Genomic DNA, 20,381 nt, shown 5'->3' on the forward strand with positions numbered 1-20,381 from the left:
GAGTATGAACATATAACTTAGCATATAACTTAGCCTCTGTGACTTAAGTGTATTGTAATCTTTGAAAATCTCATTTGGAAGGAGAACTGTGTAAGGTGACAGTGATGGGAGCCAGACAAGAAAGAATAGCTTTTTAAGTCTATTAAAAAATCACTGAACTTAAACAGTATTGTGCAACTCTGCCCACCTAATATAGAGCTCTATTAATACTGTATCTCCAAGGCATGTGGGCTATTTTTGAATACTTGAATGTATTTTCTTAATCTTGAGAGACTGAAATTATGATAACTACATACCCCTACAGAGTTTAAGTTCTAGGAGGTGTCTTGAGTACTGATTTTGGAAATGGTTATTGAGGTCAAAGACTGACCATAATCTTATTTCAGAGAAAGAAACTGAAGGAAAAAAAAGTAATAAAACCAGAAGAAATGATTCTGGTGTAACTATTAAACAAATACAAAAGTGAAGACACAGTACCACCTGACAAGGCATATTTGAAGGTCACTGGTTAGTTTCACTAAGCATGCTGAACAATCAGCTTCTTTAAATTGAACCTCTATCTTTTTTTCCTCATAATTTTATTGGAAGGTTAATGGTTTACAGTAGAGTTATTGACAGAACCCCTAACTTAAGTAACTAAATCAAATTTAAGTAATTACATCAAGATGGGAAAAAGATTACAACAAACCAAACAAATAAAAAGTTCCAGTTTTTAGAGCAGAACTATGACAGAAAAATCACATTAAAAAACCAAACAACACTGAGAATCCTATAAAAAGCATAAAACTCACAATGCCTGCCAGGTGGTACAGTAGCTAGAGTGTTGAACTTAAGAGCATGAGGTCCCAAGTTTGATCCCTGACATCACATGTACTAGAGTGATACTCTGGTTTTCTCTCATTAATAAGTACTTTTTTAAAGATCCCATAAAGCTGTTATGTCTAAATTCACCTGTGATCCATTGTCCTATAAGAAACTAGGAAAAAACACATCAGATGAATTATTTTCTCCATTTAAAGCTTAACCTTGGATCATATGTTTCAGAAGCATTTTAATTTTAAACAGTATCACTTATTTATTTATTTTTGCCAGGACACTGTCCATAAAGATTTCCACCACTTCCAGAGACCCCCTTTTTTCTGATGAGAGTTGGGGAAGGGGAGAAAGTGGGGGGGGGAGAAATACATAGAGTAAGAAACAAAGAGAAACACCACAGCATTAGTGAAACTGCTCCTGTAAAAGGTGCGTTTTATATAGTCCCAAAGGCTCAGACCCAGGTCTTTAGACCCCTGGCAAAATGTGTGTTCTACTAGGTCAACTATTTCCTGGTCCTCCTTTTAACTTTTTACTCAGTTGTTGATAGACTCACGATTATTAGTTTCTAATGTGTTGTAAATATGTCCAATGTATGTTTTTGCAATGCATTTTCCTAGTATTCCATAGCTCAGTTTCAGAATTAAAGAGTGCACTGATCCCTTCTAGTATTATAAACTAGAATTAGCTCTAATAATTTTGAAAGCAAACCTTTTTAGAGTTAGTATATGTCAGGAACTTAATATATGGCTGGGAAGAAAAAGAATCCCACATATAATACCTTCTAGAAGGTATCAATATAGAATGTCTATAATAATGACATAGCTTAGTAGTCATAAACTTGGATCGCTTCAGGTAAGCAGGTCGTATGTCACTCTCCAGATGGAAATTCCTATAGTTGATTTTTGAGTTATCCAGGTTTTTTTTGTTTATTTGCTTTTTTTGCTTCCAGGGCTATCACAGGGACTTGGTACCTACACTACAAATCCACTGCTTCTGTGGTCATATTTTGAGTTTTTCCATAGGACAGAGAAATTGAGAGGGGCCAGGGAGATAGAGGAAGAGAGAAAGATAGACACCTGCAGACCTGTTTCACTGCTTATAAAGTGATAGCCCTACAGGTGGGAAACCAGGGGCTCCAACTGGGATCCTTAAGTGGGTCCTTGTGCTTCATACTATGTGTGCTTAACCAGGTGTGCCACCACTACAACCAATTTTAATGCATGAACTTGAACCCCAAATACCACACCCTCCCTGGACCTAGCTGAAAAAAAAATCACATTAATAATTTGTTTTAAATTTATCAATTATAGATCTACAATCTCATTCTAATTTAACTTGATTCCCTGTTATAATTTCTTGTGGTACACTTTTTTCATATGAAAAATTAAAAAAAAATAGACTTCTCCCTTAACAAATTGCTTAAAAAGAAAATGGCTCTTTGGTTCTCTCTGTCTGCAAAGTAACGAATATAGCTTTCTATATTTTTCAAAGTTTCATAGTCTTTGTTTTATTCCTGTACAATGCTAAAACCCGAGGGAGTGAGGGTGGAGAGCATGCAGCCTTGACAGCTGGCTCCTGCCAAACTGCTTTCAGTGAGTGAGTATTCCCTGTTGAATGTAATCAGCTTCACAGAATGTTAACATCAGAGGGGGACTTTCTACACTAGTGACAGAACAAAGATACACACCAATCTACAGTCATACCTAAATAGAGATTTGTTTTTTCAAACTGCTCGATACTAGGGTCAGGGATAGCAGACCACCTACTTGAGTATACACGTCACTATGTGGAAAGAACTAGATTCATGCCTCCAGACCTCACTTGTAGGGAGGAAACTTCACAAGTGGTGAAGCAGTGCTGCAGATGTCTGTCTCTCTATCTCCTCCCTCTCAATTTCTCTTTCCAATCAAATAAAAGAGAAGAAGCAAGATGTTTGTAGGCAGATAGAGCCTTTTCATTTCGCTTCAAACAAATGTGACTACAGCATAGGTAGAATTGGGTCTGAGGGGAAAATAACCAGATCCAAATTCACAGAAACAACAACCCAACAAAGTCACAGAAGAAATAACAAGAAAAACTGGGTGCTGTGACACAACATAGATTTTAGGACATAATTAGCATATGGCTGAGGTCAGCCTAGAGTATAGTATATTATGCAAATCCACAAAGGATTGTGGGTGTTCTGGTTGTTATTTAACTTCCAGGCTGCCAGAAGTCAGGCCTCTTTTCCTGCTGGCATTTTTCCTGCTCCTTCTCTTCCTGTTTGGCTCAGTGCCAGCTCCCCTTCCAAGGACTGCCATGGCCACTTCTGGGACCTGTACATGTGTAGCTGAATTCTAGCAACTAACTTATGGACTTCTGTGTTGGACCTATTCTTACATTTGCCATTTTGCCTACCTAATAATACTTCCATACTGCTGTACCTCATAGTGTAATAAACCTTGATTAAACCTGCATCAGGCTACACCCCAGAAGTCTCTATTTTTTTATTGTTGTAGTTATTATTGTCGTTGTTGTTGGATAGGACAGAGAGAAATGGAGAAAGGAAGGGAAGACAGAGAAGGGGAGAGAAAGATAGACAGACACCTGCAGACCTGCTTCACCGCCTGTGAAGCGACTCCCCTGCAGGTGGGGAGGCAGGGGCTCGAACTGGGATCCTTAGGCCGGTCCTTGCTCTTTGTGCCGCATGCGCTTAACCTACTGTGCCACCGACGGACTCCCAGAAATCTCTATTTTTAAATTAGAATAACTGACAGATTTTCATAGAAACCAAGATACAACTCTAGTTGTATGGAGTATGGAGTTGGGAACTAAGAGAAGGGAGTAAGAGAAGGTCTACATACTCCACTATGGAACAGAAAAATAGCCCAGACAAGTAGGAGAGTCAGCCAGTCGGCAGTGGGAGTGAGGCCAAAAACAGTCTGAGGTAAGCTCTAAGCTTTTGCAATGGGTCTTGTGCAGAAACAGGGAAGCTAGTGAGTTATGCTCCAGGCTAAATTTTGGAATTGGTAATGGTGGAGAAGTTTGCAGATGAATCCCTACAACTAAAGTGGCCCTCCCAGCACAGCTATACACCTCTTGCAAATTCCTGGCTTCTGAGTTAGCACCTCCCAGGTGTAAAGGAACTCAACCCCAAAGACAATGAAATCAGCACCAAAGATACCTGGGATAAGATCAGAGGTAACAGCATTTGAACAATAGGAATCACAAGAAGAGAAGCAGCAGAGACAGGAGAAGAACATATAATAAATGACATAATATCCGAGAATTTCCTCCAACTCCCTAACTGGGAGCATATCTATCTATCTATCTATCTATCTATCTATCTATCTATCTATCTATCTATGAAGCATACAAAATTCCAAACAGAATTGAATCAGACCTACACACACCAAGATATGTCATAATTAAAATGGCAAAGACAAAGGATCTTTGCTTTGGTGTAATTCACCTCAATCAGTTCAGGTTTCACCATGTTTTTCCTTACTGTCATTGCTTCTTGAGTTCTACTTTACCACAGTTATCTCATCTCGAAGAGTCTGATTTTTTTATGATTTAATTAATTGTCTTGTCAGCTTACTGTATGAAGAATTGATTATTGAATACCACCTATAAGAATATCACTGATTAAAGTAGAATGCAAAATTAAAAGTATTTAAAGAGTTCTTTTGAAAGATGTACCAATGAGCTCATAGGCTTAGGAAATGGTAAAGAAAAAAAAAACCAGAAAGGCAAGACAGTTCAATTCTTTCATTTATAAGAGGGAGAAGGGAAGATGCAGTTTGATATGAAGCTCACTCTAGCACTTAGGGCTTTTTTTTTTTTTTTTTTTTGAGGAGACATGTCATACTAACCTAAGAAGAGAAATGGTGGAAAACCTATTCTGAGACAAACCTCACAGGAGAACACTGGGAATCAGCTTTTAGAGGCAAATCATCTATGCTACAAGCTGATTAGTTAGCTATTCGGAGGCAGTCCTCCATGGGCATGTGAAACACACCAGTTCTCTGGGGTTACATGCAGAAGAGATCATCACTTAGTTGCTTTTGACCTTCTCCCAAACTAGATTAAAGAGTGAGAGAAGGTCTCAGTCCAATAAGACAAATAATTACATAATTAGGTGAAGGATCTAAATTCATGGGGAAGTTTGCCAAAAATTGCTGTATAAACATGGCCCAATAAATGTGTTCAGTGTTCCATTCCAGGCCATTCCCTGGATGGTTTCAAGGTTCCTTGCCTCTGAGTGTTTTCATTTTCCTCTGCTCCTCTGAACCCCTGCAGGAGCTGGACTCCCACATTTTTTTAATGTGCCACCAGGGTTATCACTGGGACTTGGTAACAGCAATATGAGTTCATTGCTCCCAGTAACAGTTTTTTTTCTTTATATTTTATTTGATAGGACAGAGAAAAACTGAGAGGGAAGGACATAACATATATATATAGAGAGAGAGGAAGATAAACACTAGCAGGCTTGCTTTATTGCTTATGATGCATACCCCCCTATAGAGGGGCAGCAGGGGCTCAAACCCAAGTCCTTGCACATGGTAATGTGTGTGCTCAACCAAGTGCACCACCATCCAGCCCTGACCCCAGCTCTTTGATCCTCATTTCCCCCTACTCACTGCCACCCTCAAGAGATTGCTTTTTCTTTGCAAGATACTGTTTTCCCACTTACTCACCTGAAAATTACTTAAAGTAATGGGATTTCATAATGTAGGTTTGTTTAAATGCACTCTGTGAATTTCTCAGGAATGACAGGTGAATGGGAAGAAGAGAAGGAGACTTGTTCTTTAGCTCTGGAATTTTAAGTAATCCTATAGACAAAAGTTATTATAAAAAGACAGATCATTGGTGAATAAGAGTGTCCATGTTGAAGGAACTTACCTGATGGCAGCTTGTAGCTTCTCACACAGAACAGTGAGCACAGAGACAAGGTCATCACAGAGGGCCTCTACTGTCAACCCTTTAAAAAATGGAGGGGTTGCAAGGATTAGTTACCTGAAGGAGGCACTTCAAGCTCCCTAAATGCTCTATTTTAAGTGCTTCCATGACAAAAAAAAAAACTGATTAGGCTATCTCATTCTTTTCTAAATTAAAATACTCAAAATATAGTGCAAAAAGAAAACAATATATTGTTTCTTACAACACAATTCACAGAAACCTAGGAGGCAGAATAAGAGTTATCTATAGTCTACCAGCATAAATGTTAAAAGACCCTATTAGTTATGTTAATTAGTTATGTTAATTCTTTTTTAAAAATTTCTTTACTGGGGGGTTAAAGCTTTAAAGTCGACAGTAAATACAATAGTTTGTACATGCAAAACATTCCTCAGTTTCCCACACAACAATACAACCCCTACTAGGTCCTCTGACATGTTGTTCCAGGATCTAAACTCTCCCCCATCCTCATCCACTCCAGAGTCTTTTACTTTGATACAATATACCAACTCCAGTCCAAGTTCTGCTTAGTGTGTTTTCTTCTGATCTTGTTTTTCAACTTCTGTTTGTGAGTGAGCACATCCCATATTTCTGACTTATTTCACTTAACATGATTTCTGCAAGCTCCATCAAGATGAGCTGAAAATGGTGAAACCACCATTTTTTATAGCTGAGTAGTATTCCATTGTGTATATACACCACAACTTGCTCAGCCACTCATCTGTTGGATACCTCTTCCAGGTTTTGGCTATTACAAATTGTGTTGCTATGAACATAGCAACAAATCTTTTTGGATGGGTGTTAGTTATGTTATTTCTTAAATATTCTCTTAAATAGCATCTTTTTTATTAAGTGTGAATTTTACTTATAATGAGGAACCACACTAGAGACTAAAAGACTAAATCTTGGAACACATCATTTGAAACTTGAGAGTTTTGAAGGGTAAAAACTGTAGGACCACTCTCTGGGCCTCAACCCAAGAATGCAACAAGCTGCTACTAAAATCATATAGGTAATAGGGCTTTAGAAAACAATTTTCAAGCATTTCTCTTTTTTACTCCTTTCATTTACTCTTTCTCCTAGTTGTGACTGATTAGCTTCTTTCTCTTCTACATCTTTACATTCTCTCCCTTTTACATGATTCTCTTCATGGAAAAATGAAAAAATGTCAAAGGAAGATTCTTCTGAATATTTTTTAAATGACCAAATATGAGATAAAACATACTCCAATTTTAAATAATATGACTGAGTTACCTATAACTTTTTCAGGAAACAATTACTACTACATTAAAAAAAATCAAACTGGGGGTTGGGTGGTAGCGCAGCAGGTTAAGTGCACATGGCGCCAAGCATAAGGACTAGCGAGTCCCAAGTGCCCCACTACAGGGGGTCATTTCACAAGTGGTTAAGCAGTCTGCAGGTGTCTATCTTTCTCTCCCCCTCTGTCTTCCCCTCCTTTTCTCTCTTTCCTATCCAGTAACAACATCAATAACAATAATAATAACCACAACAACAATAAAACAACAAGGACAACAAAAGGAAAAAAGAAATAGCCTCCAGGAGCAGTGGGTCCATGATGCAGGCGCTGAGCCCCAGCAATAACTCTGGAGGCAAAAAAAAAAAAATCAAACTGTAGCTCAGGTAGATAACATAGTGGTCATGCAAAAAAGCCTTTCAATGCCTGAGGCAAACCACTCACAGTTGGATCCCTAGCATCATCATAAATTAGAGCAAAGCAGTATGATGGTAATATACAAAATAAATATAAGGTAATTAAATAATTAAACTGCTTGCCAATTATATGTGGACCTCTCTTTTTTTCTTCTTTTATTTCATCAGCTACTTAGACTGGTTCTCTATCCTATTTTTTGCAAGATTACCTGTGAGGTAATTCATATTTCATATCAAAGAATACTTCTTGTGCAGTAGCACTCAGGTTTCTACAATCCTTTAAAAATTCTCTTTCGAATAATACAACTTATTTCATGAAAAATGAAGTAACTAAAAAAAAAGTCTCCAAACAGGAAGGTATGTGAAGAGTTAATGTCCTTCACAAATTGAAATAGGAATTGGAATAGAATAGGTGTGGCTAGCATGCAGGAAAGAAGACAGAAGCTAACTAAACACTACCAAGTAAGGCATGCCTCCAAGAACAGTTAACTAATCTGAGAACTCCTACTTACCTGTAACCTCCCAACACTAAACATGTAGCAGGCATCGTCATACTCACATTTAAAACTGAGGTAGCAAAAATAAAACCCAGTACCTTGACTCCTGAAATCCTGTGGGATATCTGGGTTTTCAATGATCTAATGAGGGAGATATACACAGGATGATTAGGAGACTTGGACAAATGGGAAACAAAAAACCCTGAATCTTAAGTCAATGGCAAATGTTTAAGAAAAAAACAACATTCTAAAAGCTCTGGACTCATCTAATTTACCTAAACATACTTTCCAGTACTTGACAGCATTTCACTATTTTTGAACAGATTATAATATCTGAAGCTGAGTTTATCAATTCCAAAATAATTCACCAACGCTCTAAAAAAAACTTCTGGAAGTATATGTCTATAGTGGGAAAGTATTTGCCTAAACAGCAGAGTAACTATTACATGGAGAACAATTTATCCCAAGGTCACAAACTGTACCTAATAATAGCACCTAATGAACACAGACTCTTGTCATAAGGAGGATTAAATTCTAGATGTCAAAAATGAAGCTGGTGAGAAGCATCAGCTCCCTATTTGATTGAGGAGCATGATAATTTCTGACTGGCAGACCAGATCAACCACTTTAGTCTCTGGCTAGGAAGATCCACAACTGTCAGGTAAGGGTAGAATCAGACCTGGAGGGCGAGGAGACTAGGAAGTTGAAAGCCATTTGCTAGAAGTATCTTTTACTTGCCAGTATAGGGAGGTCTCCCTGACTATTGAGCAGAAAGAGGAAGAGGGTATTTTCATCTAATTAGCTACTAGACCACTAAATCACTCTAATGCCCTGTTTCTTTTCCCCTCAACTACAATATATAGCAAACATTCCAACAATTGCTTGTATATTAATTTTCAAGCTCAGCTGCTTCCAAAACACTTTGTGAAATATTATTAATACCTATAACTCAGCACATGACTGAATATGAGTTCTGAAAAGTAATTTCTAGAGGAAATACAGCTGCACTATTTTGAAGGGCAGGAGAATCACCAGCACTTGGCCACATAGTTAGATGTGGCATTTTTGCTTCTTAAAATTGGAAATTTTACAATTTTACTATGGCTTGGGCTGTCAAAAGAGCTTAATAAGGCTTGATAATCACTCCTGAATTTCTGAAGATACAAAATCAAATTACATAATCTGTCCTGAGAGTAGGAGTGGGAATAGGAATAGATAATTAGTTTGAAGATACATTTCATGCTAAAACTGTTGGCATTATAAATGTTTTCTTTCCAACCTGTTTAAATCCTCCTACTTCTGACAAGGCTCCTGGTGCTTTCGCAATGATGGGTCATCTACAAATTATGTGTACCCATCCAAGGGAATGCTATGTATCCCCAAGGCTAACACACACACACACACACACACACACACACACACACACACACACACACACACACACACACATAGAGCAATCCTCATATTCCAAGAGGCCCATATAATATCTTTTGAAAATAAATGTCTTTAGGTGGCAAAAATACAAGACATGTAGATACCATGTAGCTTTCAAATATATATATCCTGAGAACTGTGTTTTTCTGGAGCATGGAAACATCTCTAGAGTTTGCAAGTATAATAGAAAATAAATAACAGAAAACACTAATTTTCTGCCAAATTTGGGATCTTGCCTCTGGTGAGAGTGAGTTCAGATGATCAGTGAGGAGCAGACACATTTTAGAGGGGGCAAAGGCAGATAATCCTCTAGTTTTATCCAGGTATCTACAACTCTACGTGTTATCACTCATACAGAAAAACAGCATGAGCATAAAAGGCTAAGCCATTTTACTTCAAAACCTAATACTCTTCTATTAAAAATTAAAAGATTAAATGAAGAAATAAAACTGAAATCACTTTGAAACTAGAAAGTTTAAGTATTTCATATAAAATATCACTACAACTAATGTGTTTTATCACTCTGCTATTTAGCGAGGATGGATTACGACTGTATATTAATGAGAATTCTCAACACTTTGGGTTTATGCCTATTAAGCATCTTTATCTATATTTATATTTTTCTATTTTATAGAATTGAATTTATTTTAAACCTATATTCCAATACAACCAAATTCAAAACCCTTGTATGACTGAAAGAGCTTTTAACAGAGCATATCTAAAGAAATAAACATATCTCTAAATAAAACAGCCTTTCAATAGAAACTTGGGCTTTTGACATAAGAAACACAAAAGAAAAAAATCAATATTTTTTTCCCCAGATTAATGTTTCTTCTTCAACATTGGCTGCCAGAGCACATATGAATAACCTGGCCTAGGAGTCAGAAGATCAGGGATTTGGTACTGGGTCTTTCACTGATATGCTCATTAATTTTAGATTTCAGTTTCATTTCTCTGGCCTTTATCTTTAGCCTCTAAAATGAATAAAAGAATCTGATTAGATAATCTCTAAGCATCCAGTCAGTTAGATTCTCCTCTAAACAATTTAGAAAATAGTTGGACATAAATATGAAAAATACTTGAAATTAGTCATGGAATATTAACTTCCATTAAATTGATTTCTACAATATTTTGGATTGTCAGTAAGATTTTCTATTTTTTAAAAAATAAGCTATTCATTTCAAAGTACTTGCTCCATATTTTAAAGGAATTTTAATCTAAATTATCTGAGGGCAGAATTTAAAAATACACCAATTTTGAAAAAAACCATCTATTATCACTACCAGAAATTAAACTCTACCAGACATCAATTATATTTACACTTTTGATGGGGTTACTCATTCTTAGACAGCCATTCAAACAGAGAGCAAAGAGCTCTAGTGGGTTTTGATGACAGAGAGATGATGAATTAACCTTACCCTGATAGCACCAGCAGGGAAAAGAGACCTCTGGCCACAACTTCTTAGTTAAGAGAAACATACAGACCTCAAAACTTCTATCAATTTTTCTGAATTTTGAGACTGATTCTTATATTTGATAATATATTTTAGCCAGAAATATTTGATCTGGGGAACTTTTATAACATAATTTAAAAAGAAGAGTGAATTTTAAAATATGACTAAAAGTGATAGAAACCATAAGGGAAACACACTTGTGTTATGAAAGAGGCAAAAGTAACTATTAATGGATGTATTTATATAAATGTATATTTTACTAAACCAAACAAGATCTATCTGCTGTTTCAGTAGGGGACAGCCCTGCCAGGAAAAAACCTTCTAAGATATGGGTCACATGGCATGCAGTCATATGGAGGAACACCAGCAAGATTCTGATGGAAGTGTGGATAGCACAAGGCTCACCGTATTCTCCTGCCTTTGTCGTAACTGTAAAGTCAAGTCACTCAGCATTTGACTGAGAGTTGCTCGCACAGCAGTGTTTATACTACGCTGGTGACAGCTACATATGTAAGTTTCAATGCACACCTGGTAAAGAAATAAGATAGGAACACACACTCTGTATATATCAGTTTATTATCAACATGCTTTGGAATCAGCCAGAGAGGATATTATATTCCTCTTCAATAGAAAGTCAGCCTGATTTAGGACTAATCAATGAATCCCCCCAGATCTTTATATTCTGTGGGACTTGGTTTGAAAGCGCAGAGAACAATTATTATATTTCTGAAAATTGTCACTTTTAGAAAAGTTTATATCATGAGTTATCATAGGAGAATTCAAGTTGTAATTTTTAGATATGCCAAACAATTCTATCTATAACACCTTCATATCTGGAAACTAATCAGGAAAAGTTCTTTTCATTGTAAATCAGAACACAATTTATCAACTGCTGTATTATAAAAGGATTGGTGGAAACTATTCTCTTATTCTATAAATAAATTTGGTATAGGCCAGGCAGTGATATACTTGGTAGAGTGTAAATATTATGATGCACAAAGAACCAGGTTTTAAGCCCCAGGTCCCTACCCGCGGAAGGGAAGTTTTATGAGTGGTCTACCAGTGCTGCAGGTTTGTTTTTCTTGCCTTCTTTATCTCCCACTTCCCTTTCAGTTACTCTCTATCAATGAGAGAGAGAGAGAGAGAGAGAGAGAGAGAGAGAATAAATGGTGTCAGAAGCAGTAGATTCATCAAGCTCCAGTCATAAGCATAGTAGAAGTAATAATAATAAAAACTATTATTGCTCATGGACTAACTCTCTAGCCCTCTGGAAACCTTAAAAAGGTAGGTAAAGGTCAGCTATGTTACTAGGGAGCAAGGCTTACAGTAAATAGTAAGAATGTCCTGATTATTAAATTGTGAAAATTATAAAAGCCTGGTAGACACTCAGTCTTAAAGGTTTGAACTTCTCTGGGTATAGTAGCTCTTGTTATTGGTCACATCCTGAGGAAACTCTGCAAATGTTCTTCTTATGGAGTTGTTACAGAAATATTAGTTCTTGGGGCCAGTTGGTGGTGCACCTGGTTAGGTGCACACATTATAGTGCACAAGGACTTGGGGTCAAGCCCCTGGTCCCCACCTGCAGGGAGAAAGCTTCATGAGTGGTGAAGAAGAACTGCAGGTATCTCTCTGTCTCTTTCCCTCTCTGTATCTCCCTCTCCACTCTCAATTTCTCTCTTTTTCTACCCAATAATAAATAAAATGATTAAAAAAGATATTATTTATCTTTTTTTTGTAGGTCAAAGAAGATTTATTCATCATTCATTTAACATTTCAAGCATTAGGTGATTAGCTCTTAGAATTTCATTTTTTAAAATTTTTAAAAAAATTTTTTTAAATATTTTTATTTATTTATTCCCTTTTGTTGCCCTTGTTGTTTTATTGTTGTAGTTATTATTGTTGTTGTTGTCGTTGTTGGATAGGACAGAGAGAAACGGAGAGAGGAGGGGAAGACAGAGAGGGGGAGAGAAAGATAGACACCTGCAGAACTGCTTCACCGCCTGTGAAGCGACTCCCCTGCAGGTGGGGAGCCGGGGTTCGAACTGGGATCCTTATGCCGGTCCTTGTGCTTTGTGCCACCTGCGCTGAACCCGCTGCGCTACAGCCTGACTCCCTTTTTCTTTTTTTTTAAATTAGGGAATTAATGTTTTACATTCAGCAGTGAGTACAATAGTTTATACATGCATAACATTCCCCAGTTTCTCTTTTATTATTTCTCTTTTTAATATTTATTTTATTTATTCCCTTTTGTTGCCCTTCTTGTTTTATTATTGTTGTTGCTATTGATGTCGTTGTTGCTGGATAGGACAAAGAAATGGAGAGAGGAGGAGAAGATAGAGAGGGGGAGAGAAAGATAAGACACCTGCAGACCTGCTTCACCGTCTGTGAAGCGATTTCCCTGCAGGTGGGGAGCCCGGGCTCGAACCGGGATCCTTCCAGCGTCCTTGCGCTCTGCGCCACATGCACTTAACCCACTGTGCTACCGGCCGACTGATATTATTTATTAGTTAGAGCTGGAGCTACCAAGCCAAGATATCTGCACTCATTGAGGTGGCTCTCATTTTCTTGCCCTTAAGTTGATATTTAAGAGCCAGAGACTAGTCTTTGGATGGCTGCAAGGATTTCCATGTCTATTCTTTTATTTTCTTTTTTTGGTCCTCCAGGGTTATTGCTGGGGTTTGGTGCCTGGACCACTATTTTTTTCCACTTTGTTGCCCTTGTTGTTTTATTATTGTTGTGGTTATTATTACTGATGTCACTGTTGGATAGGGCAGAGAGAAATGGAGAGAGGAGGGGAAGACAGACAGACACCTCTTCACCGCATGTGAGGCGACTCCCCTACAGGTGGGGAGCTGGGGGCTCGAACCTGTCCTTGTGCTTTGTGCCACGTGCGCTTAACCCACTGTGCTACTGCCCGACCCCCCGCCTATGTCTATTTCTTATCCTTTATTCTGCTAAGTGGATATAATGCCAAATGTGGTCTCCTGGGTCTTGAGAAGCTAAATTAAGTCTAGTTAAAGTTGAGAGGACTCTTGATAACCAGCAGGGAGACATCACAAGTGAGAAAAAAAAGCAATTGATTATGATGTTAAATGTCATCACTTTCAGATTTTTTAAAAAGACAACTGGGTTTTACTGAGGAAAAATCTCCAAGGAAGGTGAGAGCAACACAGTTTCTAAACATTTTTTTTTTTTACTGCTAATGTTGTTGTTGTTTTTTTTTTTTTACTTTTATTAGTGATTTAATAATGATTGACAAGATTATGGCATAAGAAGGGTACTCTTCAGGATACCATAAAGATAATCATAACAATAAATACATGCTTTAAAGCTATTTTTTCTCTTTGTAAAGTATTTTGTCACTTCAATTTTACCAAGGATATTTAGATGCATGAAAAGGAAAAAGAAAGCCAGACCTTCTACCTTCTGCATCCCTCAACGACCCTGGGTCCATGCTCCCAGAGGGATAGAGAATGGGAAAGCTATCAGGGGAGGGGGTGGGTTATGGGGATTGGGTGTTGGGAATTGTGTGGAGTTGTACCCCTCCTACCTTATGCTTTTGTTCACTAATCCTTTCTTAAATAAAAAATTAAAAAAAAAATAAAAAAAAAAAAAAGAAAAGGAAAAAGAAACTTAATGCTCCTAAATTATTTTCTAGGAAAAGTTCTAAAATTATCGACAGTGAAAATATATAGTTCTTATCTATATGGTAATGGTAAGTTGAGCTAGGAAACTACATGGTAGCCTTTGGTGTTGCTGCCTTTTAAGTCAGATTTGTTTTTTTTCTGGCTAGGTTTCACTCAACTTTTTTTTGGTTAAATTAACCAGGCAAAAGTAAATATTTTCTAAAGGCTTAATTTATATTCTACTGAGTGATTACTACAAATAAAACTCAAAAGCATACTTGGATGTTGGCTTAGATGAATTCATTTAAGTTAAAAAAAATGTTTCAGAGTATTTTTTCAAACTGCCATTAGAACATGTCAGTTTTACAGTCATGTTTTCAAATGAGAATATACTTGAAGACATGATTTCTACATACATAGAAAAAATGTTACTTTAATCTTGAAAAAATACATTTGCATGTGATAAAATGGCTTTAAAAACACATCTAAATGAATGTTTCTCATTTTGATGAAAGATGGTAAGTAGGCACTCTAATAATATTTGTACTACAGAAGTTTTACAGTTTTCTCTAAATCTTACATTCTCCCAAGAACTCTTTGTAACTTCTGATACTTGAAACCCCTATACACTGACATGATAAATTTAAATAGAAATTTAGGCTGGGCATGGATAGATAGCATAATGGTTATGAAAATAGACTCTTATACCTGAGGCTACAAAGTTCCAGGTTCAATTCCCCCATACCACCACAAGCCAGAACTGAGCAGTGCTCTGGTGAAAAATAAATAAATAAATAAATAAAATAACATAAAGAAATTTAAATTTTAGAAGCATTAGAAATGAAAGAGTGGCTATTTTGGGAGCTGAACTATAGAATGTGTTAAGTATTCTTAAAAATCTTATCAGTCACTTCAGACCCATAGAAGACAGTACTAATGAGGAACTGGAATTGGATTTTATGAAATGTAAGCTGTGTTATAATTTCCCAGACACTAAATGTGTTTTGAGATTTAATGTTGCCACTATTTTTAGTATTCTGTTTTTAATGCTATACACTGATAATGACCTCCTGCAGGAGATGTTTATTAAGGAAAAGATCGGCATGCTTATTTTCATAAAATGTATTACTCTGAGAAGCTCATTCTACTAAAGTTGGAAATATAAATGCTAAATATGGAAAAAGATGTTCTTTCAAATTGAAAAATGAGGGTGCCTGAGAGTGGTCCACTTGGTAAAACACAAATAAAAAATGAGCACATCTCTAATATTGTGACTCTCTTTAGTAACCCAGATAAATGCTTTATCATGTTCTTAAATGAAGTTTCTGAAATGTGTTCTAAGAAAAATGAATTGCTAAACCAGTAAGCCTCACAGATCTGCTAGGCTTCCCATTACAAAGCTGACTACTGTATTCAAGGCCTATGAGTTTTCACTCTGTGAATGTATTTATCTTGGAACAGTGCTCAAACAAGCACATTAAATTAGTATTTAAGAAAATACCAAGTCCAAAGGCAGGCTGAGTTTCTGGCAAAAGACTCACCAATTTCTTCTTTTAATATCTCCAGTTATCAGTTCTACCTCACATGCCCTTTGCATTCAAAAAGCTTCAGTCCTGCATCTCTGCCATAGGTTCTAAGGCCAGGTCAAATACCTTGTGCAAAGCGACAGGCCCCTGATCAACAGGGAACACGCGAAGACACAGGGCAGTGAGAAGTTTCGTAATGGATATTTTGATCATTTCATGCATTTGTGGACATCCAGTTTTACGGCATGCTAAACACAACTGAGAGCAGAAACATACATCGTTAATAAAGCAAAACAAACCCCATAAGCAGAAGGAAAAAAAAGAAGAAAAAAAGCACATGTCTGTGAGCCAAACTTAAGCAATAAAGTTTTACATTATTGAACAAGTAGACTGATAAATAACAGTACAAGGTTAAACCCAGGGCGGAGTCACTGTTACTAAATATGAAACAGGATTATGGAGTACAGCAGGTATTCAATATATATTAATCAAAGTGTTAACATATATTAAGAAAGCTGTAACAGAAGAAATTTGTTTAAGTCTACAAAATACTTATGACCATGACTTTGTTGATTTGTTTACCTTCTCTTTTCTATCTGAGTGTTGTTAGTCGTACAGCTCTGATAAAACAGTGCAAGGTATTGATTGAGTGACAAGTTTCATAAAAAGAAGCCCTTGTTTGTTTCCAATTATAAATGTTTTGGAGAGGATAAACAGTTTATAGTGATAAGAATAAAATCAATGGTTAAACTATAAGAAAGATAAAGGGGGCAAGGAAATTGCTCAATAGGGAATCTTACCATGTACAAGGACCTGGGTTTGATCCTCAGAACTATATAGGAGTTTCATCAATAGTAGGAAGGCTATGTCAAAGATGGGAAAGTGGTGCTTTTTTTCACCCCCCCAAATATAGTATAAAACTGGGTTGGGAAAATAGCTCAGTAGTTTCACACATGTGAGATCTTGGGTTTACTCACTGACACAACACAATACAAAAAGAAAAAAAAAGGGAAAGAAAGATGAAGAAATGTCTTTTATAGAAAGAAGGCAGAAAGCTTGTTGACCATATACATGTGTATGTGTGTGTGTGTGTGTGTGTGTGTGTGTGTGTGTGTGTGTGTGTGTGTGTGTGATTGTATATATATATTTGTCTCGAGGCACTATGAAGCCATGGCTTGTGGTGGCCATTTTTTTCCTTCCATTTTATTCAATAGGACAGAGAGAAATTGAGAGAGGAGAGGGAGACAGAGAGGAAGAAAGAAAGACACCTGTAGACCTGTTTCACTACTTGTAAAGCATCCCTACTGCAGGTGAGGAGCAAGGGTTCAAACCCAGCTCTTGCACAGGCCCTTAGGCTTAGTACTATGTGTGCTTAAAAGGGTGTGTCACTGCCTAGCCCAACTTGTTGATCATATTACAAGCACAGAAGATTGCTGATGACTACAAATTCAAATGCTTCAATACAGATCTTTCTTTTAAATTTTTTGTCTATATTTATTTATTGGATAGAGACTCAGAAATGGAGAGGGGAGGGAGAGAAAGAGACAAAGAGACACCTGCAGCCCTGCTTTACCACTCGTGAGGCTTTCCCCCTGTGGGTAGAGACTGGGTGCTTGAACTCAGGTCTCTGCGCATTATAACAGGTGCACTCAATCAGGTGCATCACCACCCAGTCCCCTCACACAGATCTCTAACGAGGTTACTCTTCAAAAGCCTGTATCACTCCTTTTAAAAAAAGATTTACTGGGGGACCAGGAGGTAGCACACCTGGTAAGAGCACACATTACAGTGCTCAAGGACCCTTGACCTAGTAAAAGCGCACATTACAGTACACAAGGTTCAAGCCCCTGGTCCCCACCTGCAGGAAGGAAAGCTTCACGAGTGGTGAAATAGGGCTGCAGGTGTCCCTCTGTCTCTTTCCCTCTCTTTCTCCTCCTCCCTTCTCAATTTCTCTCTGTCTCTATCCAATAATAAATAAATAAAAATAGTAAAATTGTTTAACTTTATTAAAAAAGATTTACTTTTATGAGAGAGAGAGAGAGAGAGAGAAAGAGCAGTACTTAGTTTTGGCATACATGGGGCCTCTGAAATAGTTCACTTGGATTGTGTGATGCTTTGCCATGCACATGACTCAAGTGTGAGCCTGGTACACACTGCATTAAAAAAAAGGTTCAGCCTTGTGTTCTTTTTCATTCCCTCTCGGTTTCTATCCTCATCTACTCTAGATAAAGAAAGAGAAGAAAGTAACTTGGAGTTTCAGGCATGCAAGTCCTGTGCTCTACTGCTTTGCTATCTCCCTCATTCCTGGAACATCTACCTTGAGTTGAAAATACATCAAAGATGTTGACTGGGGCCTGCATCTGGCTGCCACTCTGGCATCAAGAGAGTACTCTAATGCCAATTCTGCTAATGTGTCCCATACCCTGCCAGCATATAGCTGAAAAACTACAAATCAAATCAATACAAATAGGGGACAATTTGCATAAGTAAAGTTATTAGAACAGAGCCTGACACTGAGTAAGTATTCTTTTTTTTTTTAATCTTGCTTCCCCCCCTTTTGTTACCCTTGTTGTTTTGTTGTTGTTGTAGTTATTATCGTTGTTGTAGTTATTATTGTTGTTGATGATGTTCTTGTTGTTGGAAGGACAGAGAGAAATTGAGAAAGGAGGGGAAGACAGGGCGGGGGGGAGAAAGACAGACACTTGCAGACCTGCTTCACCGCCTGTGAAGCGACTCCCCTGTAGGTGGGGAGCCAGGGGCTTGAAGCAGTATCCTTACGCTGGTCCTTGCACTTCGCGCCACGTGTGCTTAACCCACTGCACTACTACCCAATGCCCACTGAGTAAGTATTCTATAAATATTAGGCAAACTTATATAACACTGTCTGAGTTTATACAATTGTCTCTTAACACAAAGGACACTATATGTTTTCATGCTTTCGTGGAACAACTTACTCTGAGAGGGAATGGCCATGGGGAGGCTGAAACTGTAGCTTCTGCAGCATAGAAATATGCTGAGTTGTAGTCATGCCCAAAGGATAAAGGTCCCTTATTCTTAGCAGGAGGAGGTTCTTCCAGGGTGTTCTTATTGGTGGCTTCTTGGTCAGTGCAGGAGGGCTCTGTGACTCCTGGCTCTGACCTCTGCAGTGTCTGCCAAGTAAAGGGATCGCTCTGTCTCTCTAAGCAGGTAGGCTTGCAAATGTCCCAACCTCATGACTGGCCAGACAGATTCTTGCTCTCTTGAAGCTTGTATCTCTGACAGCTCCCCATGTCAGCACAGAGGCACAATTGTATTCACTGCCATTTATCAAAAGTCACTTGGAAAAAAGTAACTCTTATGGTTATTACAAAGCAGTGTCCAAATCCATGCTTTGCTAGAGAATCTTCCAATGTGTCCAACCCCCAGGGCAGGATGGTAGGTATACTGAAGCATGAGAAATCTAGCAGCCTAGACCTTAACTCCTGCCATAGAGAGGTGGGAGAACTGCTGGCTCTGTAGGATAAATAGGACCTATAAACATCTTCTATGGTGGGGGTTGAGGTCTTCACATTCTAAGTAAAAAGTACCCACTATCTATCTCAGTATGAAAAGTTTGTTTTCCAGATATTCATAAAAGTCTTTCCTTCAGAGCAATATAGTCCTAAGCCTTTGCCATAAATAACAAGTAAAAGCTAGCATCAGGAGCAACATGGTTTTCTGTGACGGACTGACTGGCTTCATGACTTTTACACCAATGATCTGCTGGGGACCTCTTACACTCCTAGTAAAATGTAGTCATAAAAATCACTAGTTAATTATTACGAAAGGGGGAAAATTAATTGTATGTCTCCAAGTTTTTCAAAACACAAACTGAATCTTTTCAATATATAAGCTGTGTAATTGATATGCAGACTCTCTCAAAAGCCTAGACCAAGTGGATCAGAAGCAACCAATAGCACAGCTATATACAAGATACTGGGTACTGTACAGCAAACCCTAACAAAAGGACTTTTCAAAGTTAACCCAATTACCAAATAATGTGATGATAACATTAACTATCGATTGTCTTTTTGAACCCTAAGACAGCAGGAACCTCACATCTCCACTATAGAGGCTCTACTTCCCCCAGTCCTGGAACCCTTGGATAGGGCCCACTTTCCCGTATGCCTCTCCCAATCCATACCAAATAATATTGCATCTGCCGATCACAACCTAACCAACACAACGATTGCCACCTCAACATGCTTCACTTCAGACTGTGTCCAGAGACTTCACGTGTGGAATGACAACCCTTCAGCTTCCTTACTCGGGTGAGACCTTTCCTTTCATAGTATACTCTAATTCCATCTCAGGTGGTTCACCTTCTAACAAAGTCCCAAAACCTAGATATACACCAGTTTCTGTGAGAGAGAGCATATGTTCACACGTATCCGTAAACTA

General features: G+C 37.8%; 1 protein-coding gene across 5 annotated transcripts in view; it reads right to left on the bottom strand.

Moving 5' to 3' along the window:
* ARFGEF3 (ARFGEF family member 3) overlaps window positions 1-20,381 on the bottom strand; it is a 133,824-nt gene that overhangs the window by 87,172 nt on the left and 26,271 nt on the right. Inside the window, exons 4-8 of one of the 5 annotated variants that reach the window (XM_060190381.1) lie at window positions 18,917-19,111; window positions 16,089-16,220; window positions 11,216-11,338; window positions 8,021-8,063; window positions 5,701-5,779 (exon numbers count right to left, since the gene is read on the bottom strand). In XM_060190381.1, coding sequence (XP_060046364.1) covers window positions 5,701-5,779; window positions 8,021-8,063; window positions 11,216-11,338; window positions 16,089-16,220; window positions 18,917-19,111 — 572 coding nt within the window. The remainder of the gene's footprint in view (window positions 1-5,700; window positions 5,780-8,020; window positions 8,064-11,215; window positions 11,339-16,088; window positions 16,221-18,916; window positions 19,112-20,381) is intronic. The other 4 variants (XM_060190383.1, XM_060190382.1, XM_060190384.1 and 1 more) reach the window with 4 other exon arrangements.

This window comes from Erinaceus europaeus, chromosome 4 (genome assembly GCF_950295315.1).
Source record: "Erinaceus europaeus chromosome 4, mEriEur2.1, whole genome shotgun sequence".
Taxonomy (NCBI): Eukaryota; Metazoa; Chordata; class Mammalia; order Eulipotyphla; family Erinaceidae; genus Erinaceus; species Erinaceus europaeus.